The 18,779-nt window shown below is 31.9% G+C and overlaps 1 protein-coding gene across 1 annotated transcript; it reads right to left on the bottom strand.

Annotated features, from left to right (window-relative positions):
- Positions 1–1,778: 1,778 nt before the first annotated feature.
- On the bottom strand, positions 1,779–17,408 carry LOC135961541 (uncharacterized). The gene is made up of 6 exons (XM_065513044.1): positions 17,217–17,408; positions 14,611–15,096; positions 13,290–14,542; positions 4,454–4,493; positions 3,812–4,279; positions 1,779–2,551 (listed from the first exon to the last, which is right to left on the bottom strand). Exons 1-6 carry the CDS (start codon positions 17,218–17,220, stop codon positions 1,845–1,847), a joined length of 2,958 nt encoding a protein of 985 aa, XP_065369116.1. The 5' UTR covers positions 17,221–17,408; the 3' UTR covers positions 1,779–1,844.
- Between the last annotated feature and the right edge of the window lie 1,371 nt (positions 17,409–18,779).

Below are 18,779 nucleotides of genomic sequence, written 5' to 3'. Positions count from 1 at the left end.
ATAAAAGAAATATTGATGTATGAGTCATGGGTGTAAGTTATTTGGGGGCTACGGAAAGTTGAGTTCAACATACAGACGGACATGGCTATATTAACTCCGTTAGCTAAAACGATCCAGAATATATAGATACACTTTAGGGTTCGCAAATTAAAAATGTAGAAATTGCAAACTTATACATATGTATATACATTTTAATTGGGATTGGATTTAAATTAACAAAAATTTTATCATCAAAAGTTTTTATTTTAATTTGCATTTGAATTCATTATTTTAAAACGGTTGAGGCAAGTACTTATCACAAACGCTTACAAATAGGGAGTTAAATAAGTCACTAATATGTTTGCTTAGTAATAAGTTATTTCTATTAAATCTATTACAAATTGTCTTAAAAAAATTATTTTTTATTTATTTTCAAATCCCCATTAACAATAAAAACTAAACTTAAAGCAGACAGAAATTAAAAAAAACAATTGGATTAGATTTGTAGATTATATTTGAATTATCAATAACGTAATTATTAAAAGCTTAAATGAATTTTATTATGAATTATTTCTGAATTTCGTAAACAAGTACTTATATGTCAGTCATTACAAAACTACTTCTATGTAAAGTAGTCATGAACAAAAAATCATTAAGAAATTTGTATCAAGGCGTATTAATCTGGTGAGAACGTCTCGGCAACAAATACTACAAAGACAATATATGTTAATTGTCAAATGACTGGCAATGTCAAAATATGTACAGTAGCCCAATAAAGTCTACATACAGGAATTCAAATTAAATTTCTTTCGTTGAAAGCAGTATTTGTAAGTTAAAATGAATGAAATATATTTGTTAAAAAAATAAATTCACACTAAAAAAAATTAAACCAACAAGTCGGGTTTAGCAACATTTCCTATCACGTCCAAAATTTCACCTTTATTAGACTTTTTGATTCTGAGTCAAATAACGAAATTTTTTTTTGGTTTTTTGGGCTCTAATGTTCAAAATATTATGAAACTTAACTTAAACTCAGAATCAATAACTCTAATAACGGTGAACTTTTGGGCGTTATTTGAATTTTTTTGAAACATTTGTTCCTCAAGCAACAATAAAACACAATAATGGAGTTCAGTATTAAGTGCGAATGGTATGCATCATTGCAAATGCAAAATTGTAAATGTTTTTGTGTGTATTTTGTTATTGGATTACGGTAAAATTTTGCATTTGCAATGATGCTAGACCATTCGCACTTAACAGTGAATACCGCTAATGTTGTTTTTGCTATGTTGTACTTGTTGTAATATCAACGCCACCTGTACAGTAAATTCGCCTTGGTTGACATCAACTGTATTACCAGTGTATACTTGTAAATTATAAAGTGTTTTTTTAAGTTGTGAAAATTTAAATAAAGAGTTGTTACAAATTTTAAACTACTGATCGCTTGTATTTGCAACTAAAAGAATATGGTTTATTTAAAGGAAATAAACCACAGCTTTTAAAAGGTAAAAACGTAGCAATAATTTCTTAAAAACCAATATCTTTGAACATATTTGTTGCGTAATTATGTGATTTCTCTTTAATAACTCAAAACCATAGAGAAATACACATAGAGCGAAAACTAGAAATAAACTCAAACAAAACAATTACTCAAAACAATCACACATATGAGTATTGTTTTTGTTTTCACATAGTTTTATTTTACTAATACATTCTCACCACTTAGGTTTTTGACAACTGAGTTAGGTGTTTGACAGGAGAGTTTCCGAGCTATGTGTATTTATCTATGCACAAAACTATTTTCGGGATATAAAAATTCTAGATTTATTGAATTTATTAATACAATTTGTTGTACGTCGTCACATTTAGCAGCCACTACTGGCTTGTTGTTGACTTGCACTCGAATATCTATCTTTATGTACTAAAATTTCATAAGCACTAGTAATTGGAATTTCTCGACGACCAAACGGTACGTAGAGACAATTTTGTGAACGTTGAAATTTGCCACACAGTAAACTGCCACCGTAATTTGATCGACCCACATATAAAGCTTCGTTTGTGGAAATGGGATTCACTACTACAGCTCCAGTAGGAAATGGATATGGAGACACCCACATATAGTTTTTGCCTATTAAAAACTCAAAATTACTTTTAACAATCTCTTGACCCTGGAACGGAACACAGGCCAAGTTGCAAGAGGGAAATGCTTTGGCTGGTATAAAATCTCCATTATGAAAAACTCGACTAACATATATCAGTTGTCCATCGATGTCATAACCAGCATGTACTGCGTCTGGGGGGAGAATATCAGGTTGTGCCAATGCCCAAACGTCGTAATCCGGTTGGGCAGATGTTGAAGATGGCGCTGCAGCTACTGGTTGCGCTACATTTGGTTGAGGATTTGAAGATGACGCTGTAGCGTCTGGTTGCGTTTCAGCTGGCTGCGACAGTGGTTGAGGTTGAGTAGTTATTAAATGGTCCGAATAATTTGGCTCGCAATATGGAACTGCTCTGACTTCTGTCACTTGAAATGTTGGTTCGGGTAACTCTTTATCTGGCGAAAATTTAGAGGCTAAAATATAGTTTAATAGAAATGTTATTTAAAACAAATTAGAAAGTATAGAAAACCATACTATTCCCTACACCAGTTAGTTAGTTAGTTCTTAGATAAACACAGTTTATTTGTAACGAATTTTAAATAAAAACAAGTAAGGTTACTAAATTCGTCTGTGCAAACAATTGTATACCCTTCACCAAAGAATTTTTTGAAATAAATATTTTGATAAAAAAAAAATTGTTAAAAACAATTTTGGTGAAAATTCAAGGTAGTCGGGGCTTTTTGCTTATAATAGCAACCTAAATTGAACTATGGCGGATATATTGATGTATCAATGTATCAATGTAAGTTATTATTATAGCTATCTCCGCAAATGAAAAATTTAGAAATTACCAACGGAATGAAGCATCCAGGAGGGTGGAAAAGCAAATTACCACCACAAAACTGAAAAGTTTTAATATAAAAAAGATCAACACCCCAAATGGTTGATCTGGATCTGTGCCTAATATACACTTACTACTCACGGTGAAGGGTTTAAAAAAAAAGACCTATTCCTTTGTTAATTTTTGGATACGTAAGTAGCCATTAGCAATAATTGTTTGTGACAGTTTTCTAGGTCTTCTGGTTTAGACCTTATCGTGTATTAAGTATTTTATAACGTCGGACGGACGGATACAAATGTTCAACATTTTAAATACCAACAATTTCTGATCAACAGAAAATATTTAGGGAAATTTAAATTTTTATGTAATTTTCGGGGGAAGGTCTTATTTATGTTGAAGCTAGGTCCAATTATAAAATAATCATCTTATAATTCGGTAATGACATTGCTAATTACATGTAAAATTGTGACATAAAACACATCACTGATGGAAGGAAGCTATGATAAGTAATGATCGGCATAAAATGAATTATGTACTTTGATATCTTTTTTTAAATTATTGGTAGCGGTTAGGGGTTATTTATGGACCGATCTTCACAAAATTTATAAGTGAGATTCCTCTTTTCTGATTTTTGGGATTTTTTAAGCCATACATGAGATCAATATTCTGCTATTTTCGCACAAATTGGCATTTAGACCCTGATTGAGAAACACCTTGGTCACAAAACAGTTTTAAAGTGTTTGTATGAAAATTACACAGTTTTCAAATGTTTTTTGGTCGTGTTTAACATACATACATATATATATGTATGTATGTATGTATGTATGTATGTATGTATGTATGTATGTATATGTAAACTGGTGTAGGGTATTAAAACAATTTATCAACTTACCTATGGATTTTGTTAATGCTTTCTTAGTATCGTCACAGCAAATTAAAATTTCGAAACTTAACAATTTAATTTCCATGTCATTAACATGAATATAAAGGCAACCATGAGTAGGCACGATATTTCCAACTGTTAAACAATTTTCATATTGTCCTCGGCCTATAAAGATGGATTCACCACTACTTGTCTGACCCGTGCTGACGGCATTTGATGGAATAGTTTCTTTAGTAAAACTGCGAGGTTGCCAACTATAATTGTCACCCACTAATAAATCATAATTTGTTTTGAAATGTTCGACGCCACCCCATGACACATACGCTGATTTTTTGCTGGGTATTACTTTCACTGGTAGATAGCAGCCTTCATGGTATGAACGTCCTATATATATGGGGCTGCCATCGCTATCGTAGCCACCACCTACAACATTTCTTGGTAGCAAGTCAGTCGTTGAAGATGGGAACCATTTGATAGCTGAAATTAAAACAAATATTTGCAGTCTACACTATATACAATTTATATATAATTTACATACATATATGTTATACCAGAATATTTTTTAAAAAAATTCCTACTTAAAAATGATAAAGACCATAAAATTTGTTTTCTTATAGGTACAAATAGTTTTTTCTTTATAGTTTTTCTTACCCATTTGTATAACCTTAAGGCGAATTGTTGTCAAACAAAAGATCGATTACTATTAAAAAGATTCATCGAATGTATATTTTTGCAAATGCAATTTTCTCTTCGGTTATTGTGGTCGTGATAAGAAAGCTTCAGATAAGCTTTTAAAATACAACAAGCCTTTAATGCGAGAGTGCTTGTGTACACACTAGGGTATTCAATCGACTAACCGTTAATCGGTTAACCGATTAATTTTGGACGGTTAACTGTTCGAATAATTTAAAATTGCCGATTTTCAAATAACAAATAAACCGATTAATTTGTGTCGATTAACCGAAATTCCTTTTTATTTGCACTTTAACATATTTTTTTGTATTTATTTTTCCAATTCAATTCAAATACAAATTTCAATTTAAAAAATTAGTATTAGTGTTTAGTCAGAATAACAACTGATATATGTATTTAATTTACATGTATTTGAAACTTTGTTTGCTTTTATATGTACAGAACTTAACGAAACTTTCAAAACTATTCAATATCTAAAACAACCCTAAAAGGACACCAATGGTATAACGAGAGATTTAATATGCTTAGAAAAATACTAAAAAAAACCTGAGATATTGGATATTCTTTATCATGCTTTCGATTTCTACAATCGTCAAGTCAAGTCTTATTAAATCTAAAGAAAATAAGTAAGAAAGTATAGTCGGTCAAGCCCGACCATAAAATTAGGTGGCATGACTTCTGTGTTTATAAAAGCTATTTGTGTTGAATTTTGTTTGAATACCAACTTTTTTAAGAAATCACACTCATTAAATCGATTTTCGGAAGTGGGCATTATTTGGGAGATATGACTAATTATGGACTCATCGCTATAAAATTTAGTGACATGACTTTTGTATATATATAAATTATTTTTGTTGAGTTTTATAAGAATACAAATATTTTTAAGAGATTTATGCTAATTAAAGTGATTTTTGGAAGTGGGTCTATATGGTAGCTATGACTGATTGTGGACCGATCATCACAAAATTTGGTGAGGCGAGTTTGACTTATATAAAACTTATTTTTGCAGAATTTGGATTGGAAATCTATATAACTGAGGTATTTATGAGAGCTTAACTATTTTCAGATAGGGCAATCGCATGGGGGATAGGAGAAATAATGGACCGATTCTAACCAAATTCAATTACGACCAGTAGTTTGATTACAAAGTTTACATGGACGGACAGACGGACGGACATCGCTAAATCCACTCAGAAAGTGATCCTGAGCAGATTGGTATACTTTAAGGTGGGTGTTGGGACAATATTTAGGCATGTTACAAACATCAGCACTAACACAATATACCCCCCCACTATGGTGGTGTAGGGTATAAAAATCGTTTAAAAGAAAAAAAATTAAATTATATTCTTTTTTTAAAAGATTATTTCAGAAGATCTCACTAAAATCCTAAAATTCAAATGTTTATACAAATAGGATCTCAAATATGTTATTTGCTACATGATACAACCACATAAGGTACACCCAGTAGAAAATAAATTCTCAATTATACAATTCTTGTAACGTCAAACATATGAAAATATAAAAAAATATGAAAAAAATCAAAATCAAAGTTTGACTTTATAGGGCTAAATATTGAAAACTCTCGCTAGTGATTCTACCTTCTACAATTATTGTATCATGATTTGCTATTATTTTTGTTCAATTGTTATGTTTTGTTTGTTTTCTATGTTTTTGTACACAAAATTCATGGTTGTATGTTCAATTTAAAATTAAAATAGACATTATTCGGTTAATCGAATAATTTTAAATTAACCGATTATTAACCGAATAAATCTAGTACACACAAACAATAAATTCATAATTTGAATGTATTTTTAGGAAATGTGTATTTACATAGTAGGTATTAAATTGAATTGAATTCAACGAAATCAAATCAATTGATGATATCATACTACATACATACATCTATCCATCGATACATACAGGAAACCCCCCTTTAAATATGATCCCGTTTAGGGTTGCCATACGGCCTTAAATGAACTTGATTGCCAAGCAATTCTAAGGTTTGTAAAGTACAAGCAAAAACAGAATATATCAAAATTTATTATTTTTTAATTTTAAAATGATTTCTTTTTGAAATTGTTACTTTGTAACAATTTTAATGGAAGCATTACGGAGCTTTGATGGAAGTATTCTGAATTAGTTATTTATTCAATAATTTTTGTTTGACATTGATGTTTTCGGAACTAGTTCTATGTAAGTGTTCAAGATCTGATATTTTTTGTTCAACAAGATTTGAGAATCCGTTTAGGAACATCTATTTGTTTTATAAAAAAAGGTTTCGAAATACATACATACTTATATTTGCTTAAAAAATTGTCTTTTATTATTTCTTGAATCTTTTAAAGAGTTATTTCATACGTTTTTATTTATTATGACACCCTACATTGATGTAATCCATTATAATTATATCATATATGTACATTAGGGCTATAACTTTTTTACATTTTTTGCAAATATCAAAATGGACCTTTCATAGTCGAATTACTTTTTCGCGGTTGTCGGTATCCAATAAACACAAATAGTTTTTTTTTCTAAATATATCATCCTGGCTCGAATCTATATTTAAAATTTGCGTTAACGGGAAATACTCCGCTGTTTTAATATAAAAAAAAAATTGAGAAAATTTTGACTTTTATTTAATCTGCGAATCGTTTTAGAAAAATAATTTTTTTTTCGCAAAAAAACAAATATTTTTTTTAAGAAAATATCGAATTTTTTGGTTTTTTAAAATGGCATACAAAATTGGAAAATGCTGCCCAAAAAAATATATTTCTAAAACGACAGCGCAGATTAAAAACAGTTTCAGTCTTACTTAAAGGTAATTTTGTTGCGGAATTTCGGTTTTTTATTTTTTTTAATAAGCTAAACCATTTTTGAGTTACGCGAATATAAGTACTATATTGTGCAACCTCCTCCATTTTCCAAATAACGGTATATCTCGGAAAAAAGAGCTAACCTAACACAAGTCGGCTGTGCCGAATCTTATATACCCTTCACCAAATTATACTTCAAAATAAAAATTTTAAATATTGTTAGGTAAACAAAAATTTTTTTTTTCAAAATTGTTTTTCATTTTTTGTAAAAAAAAAAAAATTCGAATTGTTTTTTGGTTTTTTTAAATTTTTTTTTAATATTTAGCGAAAAAAAACTTTTGGTGAAAAACAAATTCGGGTTAAAATTTTTTTTTCCGATTTTCAACCATACGTCTATCTATAAGTATCTAGAATATATATACTTTATAGGATCGGAAAATTATATTGTGGAAATTACAAACGGAATGACAAACTTATATACATGTACCCTTCTCACGATGGTGAAGGGTATAAAAACGGTTAGCACCACTGGATTCAGCGTACTCGAATTAGATAAACCCGCCGGGTGCCCCATTTGACAGTTCTTTCAACTAGCACAGTGTTATTTATGAAGTTCTTATTTTACTCGTTCTAAAAACAGAAATAAATTTAAATCATGCAGACAAATATCGGTAGCTTTCTCTTTAAAATACTGTTACGAAATTGTACTTGAATTCAAATATAACGATTTTAAGGGCTGATTTAAAAGTAACATAATGCTTTCAAATAACAGTGCTGTAATAGCAAACTGTAACATATCTGTGGGCATTATTAAATAGAAGCTTTCAGTTGTCGTAAGTTGGCAACGCTGTATTCGAATATTCAGTTTAAGAACATTGTAGAAAGTACACCACAGATGGCGTATGTATTAGTAAGATCTAGAATATTCGAATTTTGACAGTTAAAGAACAATCTAGAGTGCAGATGGCAGTGTTATAAATAGTGGCAGAGGTTGCAGTCGTGAGTGAGTTTATCAGAGACGCTTTCCGAATAAACATCAACTGAGTGCCTTAAAGTGTGTTGTGTTTTTCAAGTAAATTCGTGTACATTATAAATTGTGTATGTATTTCTGCGAATTTACAAACGTGTATAAAAAACATTGAGTGACTATTTAATTCTGTTGTTGTTGTACATTTGAATAAATAAAGAGTTGTTACCATTTTCAAACTACTAAACGGCTTTTATTTGCAATCAAAAGTATCCGGTTTATTTAAAGGAAATAAACCAGCGTTTTGAAAAGGTTAAAACGTAACGCAAATATCGAATCAAACTCTAGAAGATAAAATTAGATTTACACAATTACACAAATTGATTTTATTTATTTTTAATGTGTTTCAATGAAGTAAAATTTCCATTTTTCCAATGCGAATGCATTTTATGTTTGTTAAGATAGTTCAGTTAATCGAATCTAAAAATCCATTCCGTTCCGTGACATGCAGTGTTTGAAAGAGAACGTGATGCTCTAATATTGGGTTTCTTTTTAATTATGGAGTTCGATTATTCGACTGTTTCCAATAGTCGGTTTTCGAATAGTTGATATTTAGTGAAAACTATATGAAAACAAAAATAACAAAAATAAATTTTAATGAAGCTTAATTACCAAGATCATGATTAAATTTACGTCTTTGTTCAAAGTGAAATTTTTATTTTATCAATATGTATGTAGTTTAGAATTCAAATATTGCTACGTAATTTTGTTTTATAAACCATAATAATCAGTGATAAAAGAGCTTTATTATTTATTTATTTATTACAAGAGCATTTTGCGGAAACAACCCAGTGATGTGAACTATTATGACCAAAACGCGCTATGTAGCACCTCCAAACACGCTAGATAGTATATACTAAAAATGCTGAATGTTGGTATCAAAAGATATCTTAAATGGAAACTATTCGTCGCTTGCAATAATTCTGGTTATGATTTCATAACTGACAACTTACATACATATGTATTTCATTTAAGTTTCGGTTATTGAGGAAACACAAGGCATCGGACCTTAACCGTTCCAAATTATTTGAAACTTGGTACACAGATTCCTTAAAAAATTATTAGAAGTTGCTCAAAAATTTTAAATAATGCTTATGTATTCTAGTTTAAATATACATACATATTTTCATAAAAATCCTTGTATATCCACACAGAAAAAAATTACGACAAATCAATTGTCATATTAAATACCAAATTCGTCAATACAATTATTTTTTTATACCCTACACCACCATAGTGGGGAGGGTATTATGCGTTTGTGCAGATGTTTCTAACGACCAAAAATATTAGTCTAACACCCACCTTAAAGTATACCGATCGACTTAGAATCACTTTCTGAGTCGATTAAACGATGTCCGTCCGTCCGTCTGGTTGGCTGGCTGTCCATGTAAACCTTGTGCGCAGAGTACAGGTCGCAATTTTGAAGATATTTCAATCAAATTTGGTACATAATACTTTTTCGGCCCAAGGACCAAGCCTATTGAAACTGGCTGAAATCGGTCTATTATTTCACCTAGCCCCCATACAAATGTCCCCTCGAAATTGGACTTTATCGGTCATAAATGTTTAATTTATCTATGTATCTACACAAATTTCGCTCCAAATAAGTTTTATATATACAAAATGCATGTCACCAAATTTTGTTACGATCGGTCCATAATTAGTCATAGCTCCCATATAGACCCGCTTCCGAAAATCACTTTAACGTGCATAAATCGCTTAAAAATGTTGGTATACACACAAAATTCAACATAGATAACTTTAATATAGACATAAATCACACGACCTAATTTTATGGTGATCGGTCCATAATTGGTCATAGCTCCCATATAAGGCCCACTTCCGAAAATCACTCAAAAATATAAATTATTGAAATTTTAAAAGAAAAATATTTTTACTCATTTACTTGGTGTAGGGTATTATATGGTCGGGCTTGACCGACCATACTTTCTTACTTGTTTTTAATTGAAAAGGCACCAACAACAAATATTGTAAATACAAAAAATAATTTTGTTGAAAAAAATTGTTAAAACTTAACAAATATTTTTAAATAACGAGTCTGTTTTATTGAACAATTAATATGTTAACAATCAACTATTAAATTTTAACAATGTGTTTGTCATATTAAAAAATTATATTGTTAGTCGTTAATTACATTTTCTATGATGTATTTATAATAACTTCATAATTAATTGACCTTTATATACTAAGAAAAAAATAATAAAGGTTTCTTTTAATTAGATTATTTTATTAAGGTTTAATCTGTAATAAATGCGATGGTCTTCTAATACAAACATTCCACTTCACTGGTTCCACATACACTAGTCCGTCCGATTTTTTCAAGGAATCTCAATCTCTGCCAAAAATGAAGTCGGAGATTGAAGTCTCTGCCAAAAATGACGTTTTCGCTCATTAAAATCCTGTAGAATGAATATTTCTTTTAAAGGTTCTATGTCCAATTTTACAAGAACATAATTAATATACATACCTTGTTCATTGGCCCTTAAAAATTCGCCAATATTCTATTATTTTCTGTTATTCATTGATGTACATAAAATTTATTTTTTTAAATTTGACACAATTTTTTCTTTTTCTTTTCAATATTCAAATAAATTTTTAACAAATGAATTGCTGATACACAACTATAAGAAATTGTTTAATTAAACAAATTAATCACTTAAGAACTTTTTTTCATTTTTTCTGTGCAAATATTATAGAATTCAGAAGAGCAAACGTTCACACATTTTTTTAATACAATTTACGTTTGGTCTCAGCTTTAAGTGGCCAACTAAATTAAATTAAAAGGACTTTAAAACGAAAGGCGTTTTTCAAAATAAAAATAAAAAAAAAACGCTGGCTTGTAAAAATGCTACTTTTGGGTTATTGAAAATCGCTTAATATAGGGCGGAACGCGCTAAATTGCACACATATAATTCTAAGAATATTGCTCGATTGCAATTCAATTACGTACAAACATACCTACCACTATGTATTAGCTAAATTTATAAGAAACTGTGATTAACTCATGAGAACCAAATATTTTATATGTTTACTCTTGTTTTTTAGTCTTATCAGCGAAAAACGCAGTGTATTTATTTTAAAAGCTTATTCGTTTTGAAAAAGCTTTAATTCAAAAATATGTAAATATTTAACTTTTCGAATTGGTTTTTGTGCATAAATCAATTTGGGCGCTAAAATAAGATTTTCGTTTTAAATAAGGGCGTAAAATTAAACATGAATAAGACCGTTAACTAAGATTCATGCTAAAAACCCTTAAATTATGATATTTTTAATTCCAATAGAACAAATTACAAGTTCATTAGTTTTAGCCCATGGCTATAGATGAGCAGTAGCTGAGTTTAAGTTTTGAATTTGGACTTTAAACACAAAGTGGGGTATCTCGGGTATATGGAAAATCAGAGAGATTTTTATACACATACATATGTATGTATATAGAATCTACTAGTAGATACCTACAATAAACCTTGTTATAGTCATAGAGAATTGACATAGAGCGGAAACTCTCCTGTCAAATACCTAACTCAGTTGTCAAAAACCTAAGTGGTGAGAATGTATTAGTAGAAAAAACTATGTGAACACAAAAACGCCCTTTTGCGCCCAAGAGCGAATCAAGCCAATATCGGATACTCTGTTCCAAAGTGAAGCGTATCCCAGAGAAAGCGTTCTGCATCGATCGAAACAAATAGTATTAGGAAGGGACAAGGTCTGGACTATAGGGCGGGTGGGGCAAAACTACCCAACCACTTCATTCTAAATAGTTTTTAACAGGTATTGCATATTGTGGCAGAGAGTTGTCATGATGGAATATTACGATTACATGTCTGGTAATTTTTCGGCCAATGCTCGCTTCAAATGAATCAGTTGTGTTCGGTTCCACGTGATGGTCTGCCCGGATTTCAGCAGCTCATAATAGATATGACCTTTTGCTCCCACCAAATACTGAGCATTATCTTAGCGCCATGGATATTTGGCTTTGGTGTCGATTCGCCTGGTTGCCCGGCGAATCGAACTTCACGTTCGATCTCTTACTTCGGGTTATCGTAATGGATCCATTTTTCATCGCAAGTAAAGATTCGGTGCAAAAATGATTTTCTTTTATAGCGTTCAAACATAATTTCGGAAATGAAAAAATCGTATTACAAGGTCTTCCGACTTTAATGCGTATGGTACCCAATTTCCCTGCCTTTAGGAATTGCAGCTTGAGTAACTCCCAATGATTTTGTAAGCTCTTGTTGAGTTGAGACAACAATCTTCATGGAGTAATGGCTTCAATTCTAGGTCTTTAAACTTGGCGATTTTTGTCTTCCGTGTCAAATTCAGCTTTGGTGAGCAATAATTGTGCTTTAGCGGCACTTTTTTTCAAATTAAAGAAGTAAAGCAAAACTTCCCCCATATTACGATTCGTTGGTACAAAATTCTACATTTTCGAAACAAAAAAAGACTTTGTTGTTTACACTATAATGTTTAATAACTACGTGAGAATAAATCAAAGATATGTAACCTTCAAAGATTTGTAACATACATATGTACATAAGTTATTAAAAACAAAATCTTTTGTAAATCCCGCATTTTTAAGTCCAATATTATCTCTTATAGTTTATGAGATATTCGCATTTGAAACGGTTTTTAACTACCTTTGTCTGGAATTTAGCTAACAGAGGATCTAAATCCATCTGTGTTGTTGATTTTGAATCCATAAATTTGACTAGTGGAAAGTATATATTTATCAATGTGTAGGAAATTGTTACTTCTTTTCGAAAATATTTATGGACCAACTTAGCTTACACAAAATATTTCATTAGAAAAATATACTCTCATTTGATCTTTATGCGTATAAAGTTATATTTTTATTTCATAAATGTGTAATATAGTATGTTAAACGGCTTTGTGTATACCAGTCTTGCGCTTTATAATTGGATAAGTCCTCTCAGTAACATATAGCAACATTATGACCATGATTATGCTGATTTCTGTCTACCAAAATTTCATAGCCATGAGCGATTCTGATCTCTCGACCACCGAATGGTATGTAAAGGCAGTCATGAGAGCGCCGAATTTTGCCACAGGTCAAGCTGCCATTGTAATGGGCTCTACCCACATATAAAGGTTCTCCGCACTCAGTTCGTCCAGCCTCCACGGCCCCCATAGCAAAGCCATGAATGGCTGGTACCCACATATAATGTTCGCCCACCAACATTTCATAGTTAGGTTTTTGAATTTCCTTACCCTGGTATGAAATGTAAGCACAAGAACGGCCGGGTACAGCCTTGCCGGGTAGCAAGTTTCCATTATGATAAGCTCGACAGACGTAAATTGTGGTCATATCGATGTCGTGGCCAGCATGTACGGCATTACCAGGCGTACTACCGGGATGGGCAGAAATCCACATGTTATAAGGACGGGACACAGAAGGCGCATAAGATGGCGGCGGAGGATTTGGAAAATGTTCGGATGGTCCAGGATAAGTTTCAGCTGGTGTTGGAGTTGGATAATGGGGTGTAGGTTTTGGGAAACGGCAAGCTGGTGTGGGATAATTTGGAGATGGACTGGGCATAGGCATACAAGGGGCTACAGCAACATAAGGTGGTGGTGGGTCAATTGGTGTTGGCATTGGCATTGGTGGTTTCATTTCAGGGTAAGGATAGGGTGTTTGCACAGGTGGATAAGGATAAGGCTTTTCCGGTGTCATTGCTGGTGGTGGTGGAGGAGGCAGTGGATCTGTTGAGACAGACACTTGCCATCCTGGTATCAACTTCTCCTCTACTAATATTTCATATGTCTCCAAACGTCTCTCTACTCCTCTGAAGGGTATAAACAAAGCTTTGTGAACTGAGGAAATTTTTCCAACCGTCAAACTGCCCTCATAATGTCCACGACCAATATAAACCGGCTGGCCCAAAGCTGTTCTTCCACACAGCACGGCTTTATCCGGTATTATATGATTATAGCAATGACGCCAAACCAAATTACGGCCACATAAAATTTCAAAATGATCTTTCGGTATTTCAGCACCCCTAAATGACACAAAGGCTATTTTTTTGGCTGGTATTACTTTGGCCACCAACATGTCACCGTCGTGAAAAGCTCGACCGACATAAATCATATCACCGTCTACATCATTGCCACCAACCACCGCATTAGGCGGTAAATTAGCATAGGCTGAAGAATGGATCCATTTGTGATCTTAAAAATGGAGAATGTTATCAATTAGTTTTAAGAACTCATTGTTTATAGATCAAATAACTACATACCTTCAAATTTTATTAGATCACTCTCCTCCGGACGATTTGCATTTACTCCAGCTCCTCCATAAACTAGTACTTCATATTTGTCTAATTTAATTTCCTCGCCGGCAAATGGTATATAAAGGCAAGCGTGAGAGGGTTGTATTTTCCCAACTACCAAACTGTTGCCATAATGTCCACGGCCAATAAACAATGGTTCACTACCATTCACTGTCTCACCCGCTTGTATGGCATTCGGTGGTATATTTGCTCCAAAGCACGGCTGCCACGTATAATTTTCGCCCACCAATAGTTCATAATGGGATTTGGCATGTTCGCCACCAGCCCACGAAATGTACGCGGCTCTTTTGCTGGGTATTACCTTGACTGGCAAATGATTACCTTCATGATATGATCGTCCCACGTATATTACACTGCCGTCAGTATCGTAACCACCCACTACGGCATTGGGTGGTAGTGGTGCATAGGGTGACGAATGAAACCATTTAGTGGCTAAAATAAAATTAGTTAAACATTTTTAAAAGTGTATCCATTGTTTTTTAGAAGTGCACAATCCTTAGTGTTCAAATCACAGTTACACCAAAACTAGGAATACGTTCATACGTTCAGTTTTAACCGAAACCGCGGTTTTTCATGATTCAAAACCGAAACTGAAAACCCAAAATTTGGTTATCGGTTTTTTCTTTTGAACTATTTCAAATTCAAACATTTTAACTGGAAAACAAACTAGTTATAAGTTAATATCCAAAGCAGATTTAACAGTGAAAGATATGATTTTAGACCCGAAAATCTATTTACAATTAATTAGAATTAACTTAACTGTGAAAATACAATATTCGGAAGACATATTTTCATATTTTGAAACAAGAATAGTTACAGAGACACAAATCAGAGTGAGAATTAAAGAGGTACAAACAAGACAAAATATTCATAGATCCATTCCATCCAAGAAAGATTCCTTCAACAGTTTTTATTTCATAATATGTATTTGTTGTATATTTGGAAACCTTCCAATAAAGAATGTTACCAATTCATTAAAAAAATCAAATGATTCATCTGTCTTTAATACGATAATATTTAAGAAATAAGCCCAAACTCAAAAAGTTTCATCAATATCCAGCACAAAATGCTAAAAAATTTAACTTTTAAACTTGGTGGTGAAAGGTTTAAAGTTATCTAGTAAAATCTTCAGTATATATTTTCCATGGATTAAGTACAAATGATGTCATATCATTTGAATGCGGTTTTTGTTTTTAATAACTTATATGTCATTTGAAGGGTAATTTATTCTCACTTAGTTATATATTATAAGCAGGCGAGGATATTTTACTCTTTTTTTATATGAAAACTTTTCGGTTTTGGGGGGGGAGGGGTGGTGAATTTCCTATTTCACCCTCTCTGGATCCGCGCCTGTATTATAGTGTGAACAACAAAGATTTTTTTTGATTAGAAAATTTCGAATTTTGTACGGAAAGTTTTGCTTTACTTCTCAAGCACACCGATTGCTCACCAAAGCTTATGGTGAATGTGTTCCATCGGAGGCATTACCCCATGAATATTGTTGTCAAACTCAACAAGAGCTTGCAAAATCATGGGGAGCTATTCTAGCAGAAATTTGAAAATGTTTGCGAGCAGCAGGATTCGTATAAAATAAGGAAATTTGGTACCTTACGAATTGAAGCCGAGAGACCTTGAAAGACGATTTTGCATGTCCGAAATAATGTTTGAACGCTATAAAAGAAAATAATTTTAGAGCCGATTCATTACTTGCGATGAAAAATGAATCCATTACGATAACCCGAAGCGTAAGAGATAGTACGTTAAGCCCGGCCAATCAGTCGAACGCAACTGATTCGTTTGAAGCGAGCATTGGACGAAAAACGCCCAGAATATGAGGCCAGACATGAAATCGTAATATTTCATCATGACAACGCTCGCCCACATGTTGGAATACCTTTTAAAAAGTATTTAGAATGAAGTGGTTGGGAAGTTTTGCATTACCCGCTTTTATAGGCCAAACCTTTCCCCGTCGGACTACTATTTGTTCCATTCGATGCAGAACTTTATCTCTGGCAAACGCTTCACTTCAGAACAGAGTACTTCTGATATTGGCTTGATTCGTTGTTGACCTCAAAATATGAGTAGTTCTTTTGGCTCGGAATTCATACGTTTTCAGAAAGATAGGAAAAAATTTAAGAATTTTTTTAAGAAATTTGAAATTAGAGTACCTTTTTCGGCAGCTGGTGAGAATGAGTAAGCGTTAAATGATATATGTATGTAGCGATTGTACTGAATAACAAGAACTGGATTCCCAATTTTGCGACAACTATCAATTGCTTCACTGAAACTGCCAGACATTTGAATATTGATAATTGGCAAGAATGGTTGCGATCATTATTAACATTACTAAAAATTTTAATTTTATTAAAAATTTATTTTTCTATGAGAATGACATATTTTTCGCTTTATTTCTCAAATCAAATATTTTTGTTCAGTACTAAAACTAATTCCTGTTTCTAAATTGTTCTATTTGTTTATAATAATAATTGATTAATCTATTGATAATTTTTAAAACTTTGTTTGCATTAATATTTATTTAAACAAAAACTTACCCATTTCGTTATTTTTTACTTTTTATTTATTTATTTGTTTAGTTTAATTTCGGTGGAAAATAAATACAACCTGCAGGCAATATTTTATGTTCGTTATCGCTGACTGACTTCTTAACTTGTTGTTATTTGATGGCGAAATGCTAAAGCTGATTCATGTGTCCATGATCGAACGCCATTCTTTTGTATCAGCGATAAATAATGAAAGCAAAAAAATAAAAAAAACAGAAATAAGAAACAAAATAAAAATGTATAAATACCAAAAATACTTACTTACTATGTACTTCCAATGAAATTGAAGAGTTCAAGATAAAAAAGCTCAATTTCCCAAAACAACCCTATGAAAATGAGTCAGTGTTCTATGGGATTTTCAGACTAGCAACGAAAATGTTTAGATTAGTAATAATGACTTTTGAAATTGTTATTTGAAAACAAATAACATGTTTAAAATCTTTTAAAATTTTTGATTTTTTAAAAATGTTTGTCCAGTTCACAATCGGCGTCGTAGCATTCATTGTATCGTTGTATGTCGTAATTTTTTGTATTAATGTTTTGTTTCGAAAAATTAGTTTGAATTATGGCATACAACGATACAACACCGATTGTTTGTGACAACCATTTTTATGAGCACTCGATGAGCTTCAGCTGCACTTTATTTTCAAATTAAAGAAGTAAAGCTAAACTTCCCGCACAAAATTCGACATTTTCGAAGCAAAAAAAAACGTTGTGGTTTACACTATAATGTTTAATAGCAAAGTTAGATTAAATGACAGAAATGTACCCTTCAAAATGACATACGAGTATAAGGTATTAAAAACAAAAACCTCATTCAAAAGATACGCCATCTGTTGTGAATCCCGCAAACTTTAAAAAGTTGTCGAATAATTTTTTTAGGGTAATTATGACCCAATAAAGTCAGAACAGCAAAAAGGTGAAGAGTGCCTCAGGGCATTGTTGTCGGTTTAGGTGTAAAAAACAATATTTATGATACGATTTTATTGAAAAAGAACTAATAAAAAATATTTCGAATAGATCGGGCAACTAAAAGTTAGTAAAACTTTGATTTAAAAAAAATTTCACACAAAATTTCACGTGCTAAAATTATGACATCACTTACAAAACAGCTGACAGAACAAAAACTAAAAGTCAGAATGCATTTCGACCTTCGAGGGAAATGTTAACAAAACTGTAACTAAAGTCACAGTTAAATTTAACAAAAAAGTTTTTATTACTTTTTGAGATAATTGGTGTTTTGTAATATATGCCTTGAGGCACTCTTGCGGGTTAATAGTTATTAATTATGTAAACACACATTTTTTCTACTTCAAATTGGCAGTACCTTTTAATCGTTTCGAATCGGTAACCAACCTTGCTAATAAGCTAATACACCGCTCCTCAATTTTACATTGCTAGTGTGAATGATACATGGAAAGCCTGAGGGACTTCCCCACCGCCTTCCAGGGGAAAATGTTTCAAATGGAATGGAAATGTATTGGAATAGATATTGATTTCTATTAGTCACTGTAGTAGTTAAAACAACTCAAATCTAGCAACTGAAAGTTTAAA

The sequence above is a fragment of the Calliphora vicina genome, chromosome 5 (assembly GCF_958450345.1).
Source record: "Calliphora vicina chromosome 5, idCalVici1.1, whole genome shotgun sequence".
Lineage (NCBI taxonomy): Eukaryota > Metazoa > Arthropoda > Insecta > Diptera > Calliphoridae > Calliphora > Calliphora vicina.
The sequence above is the reverse complement of the archived record's forward strand: the minus strand, read 5'-3'. Positions and strand labels throughout refer to the sequence as shown.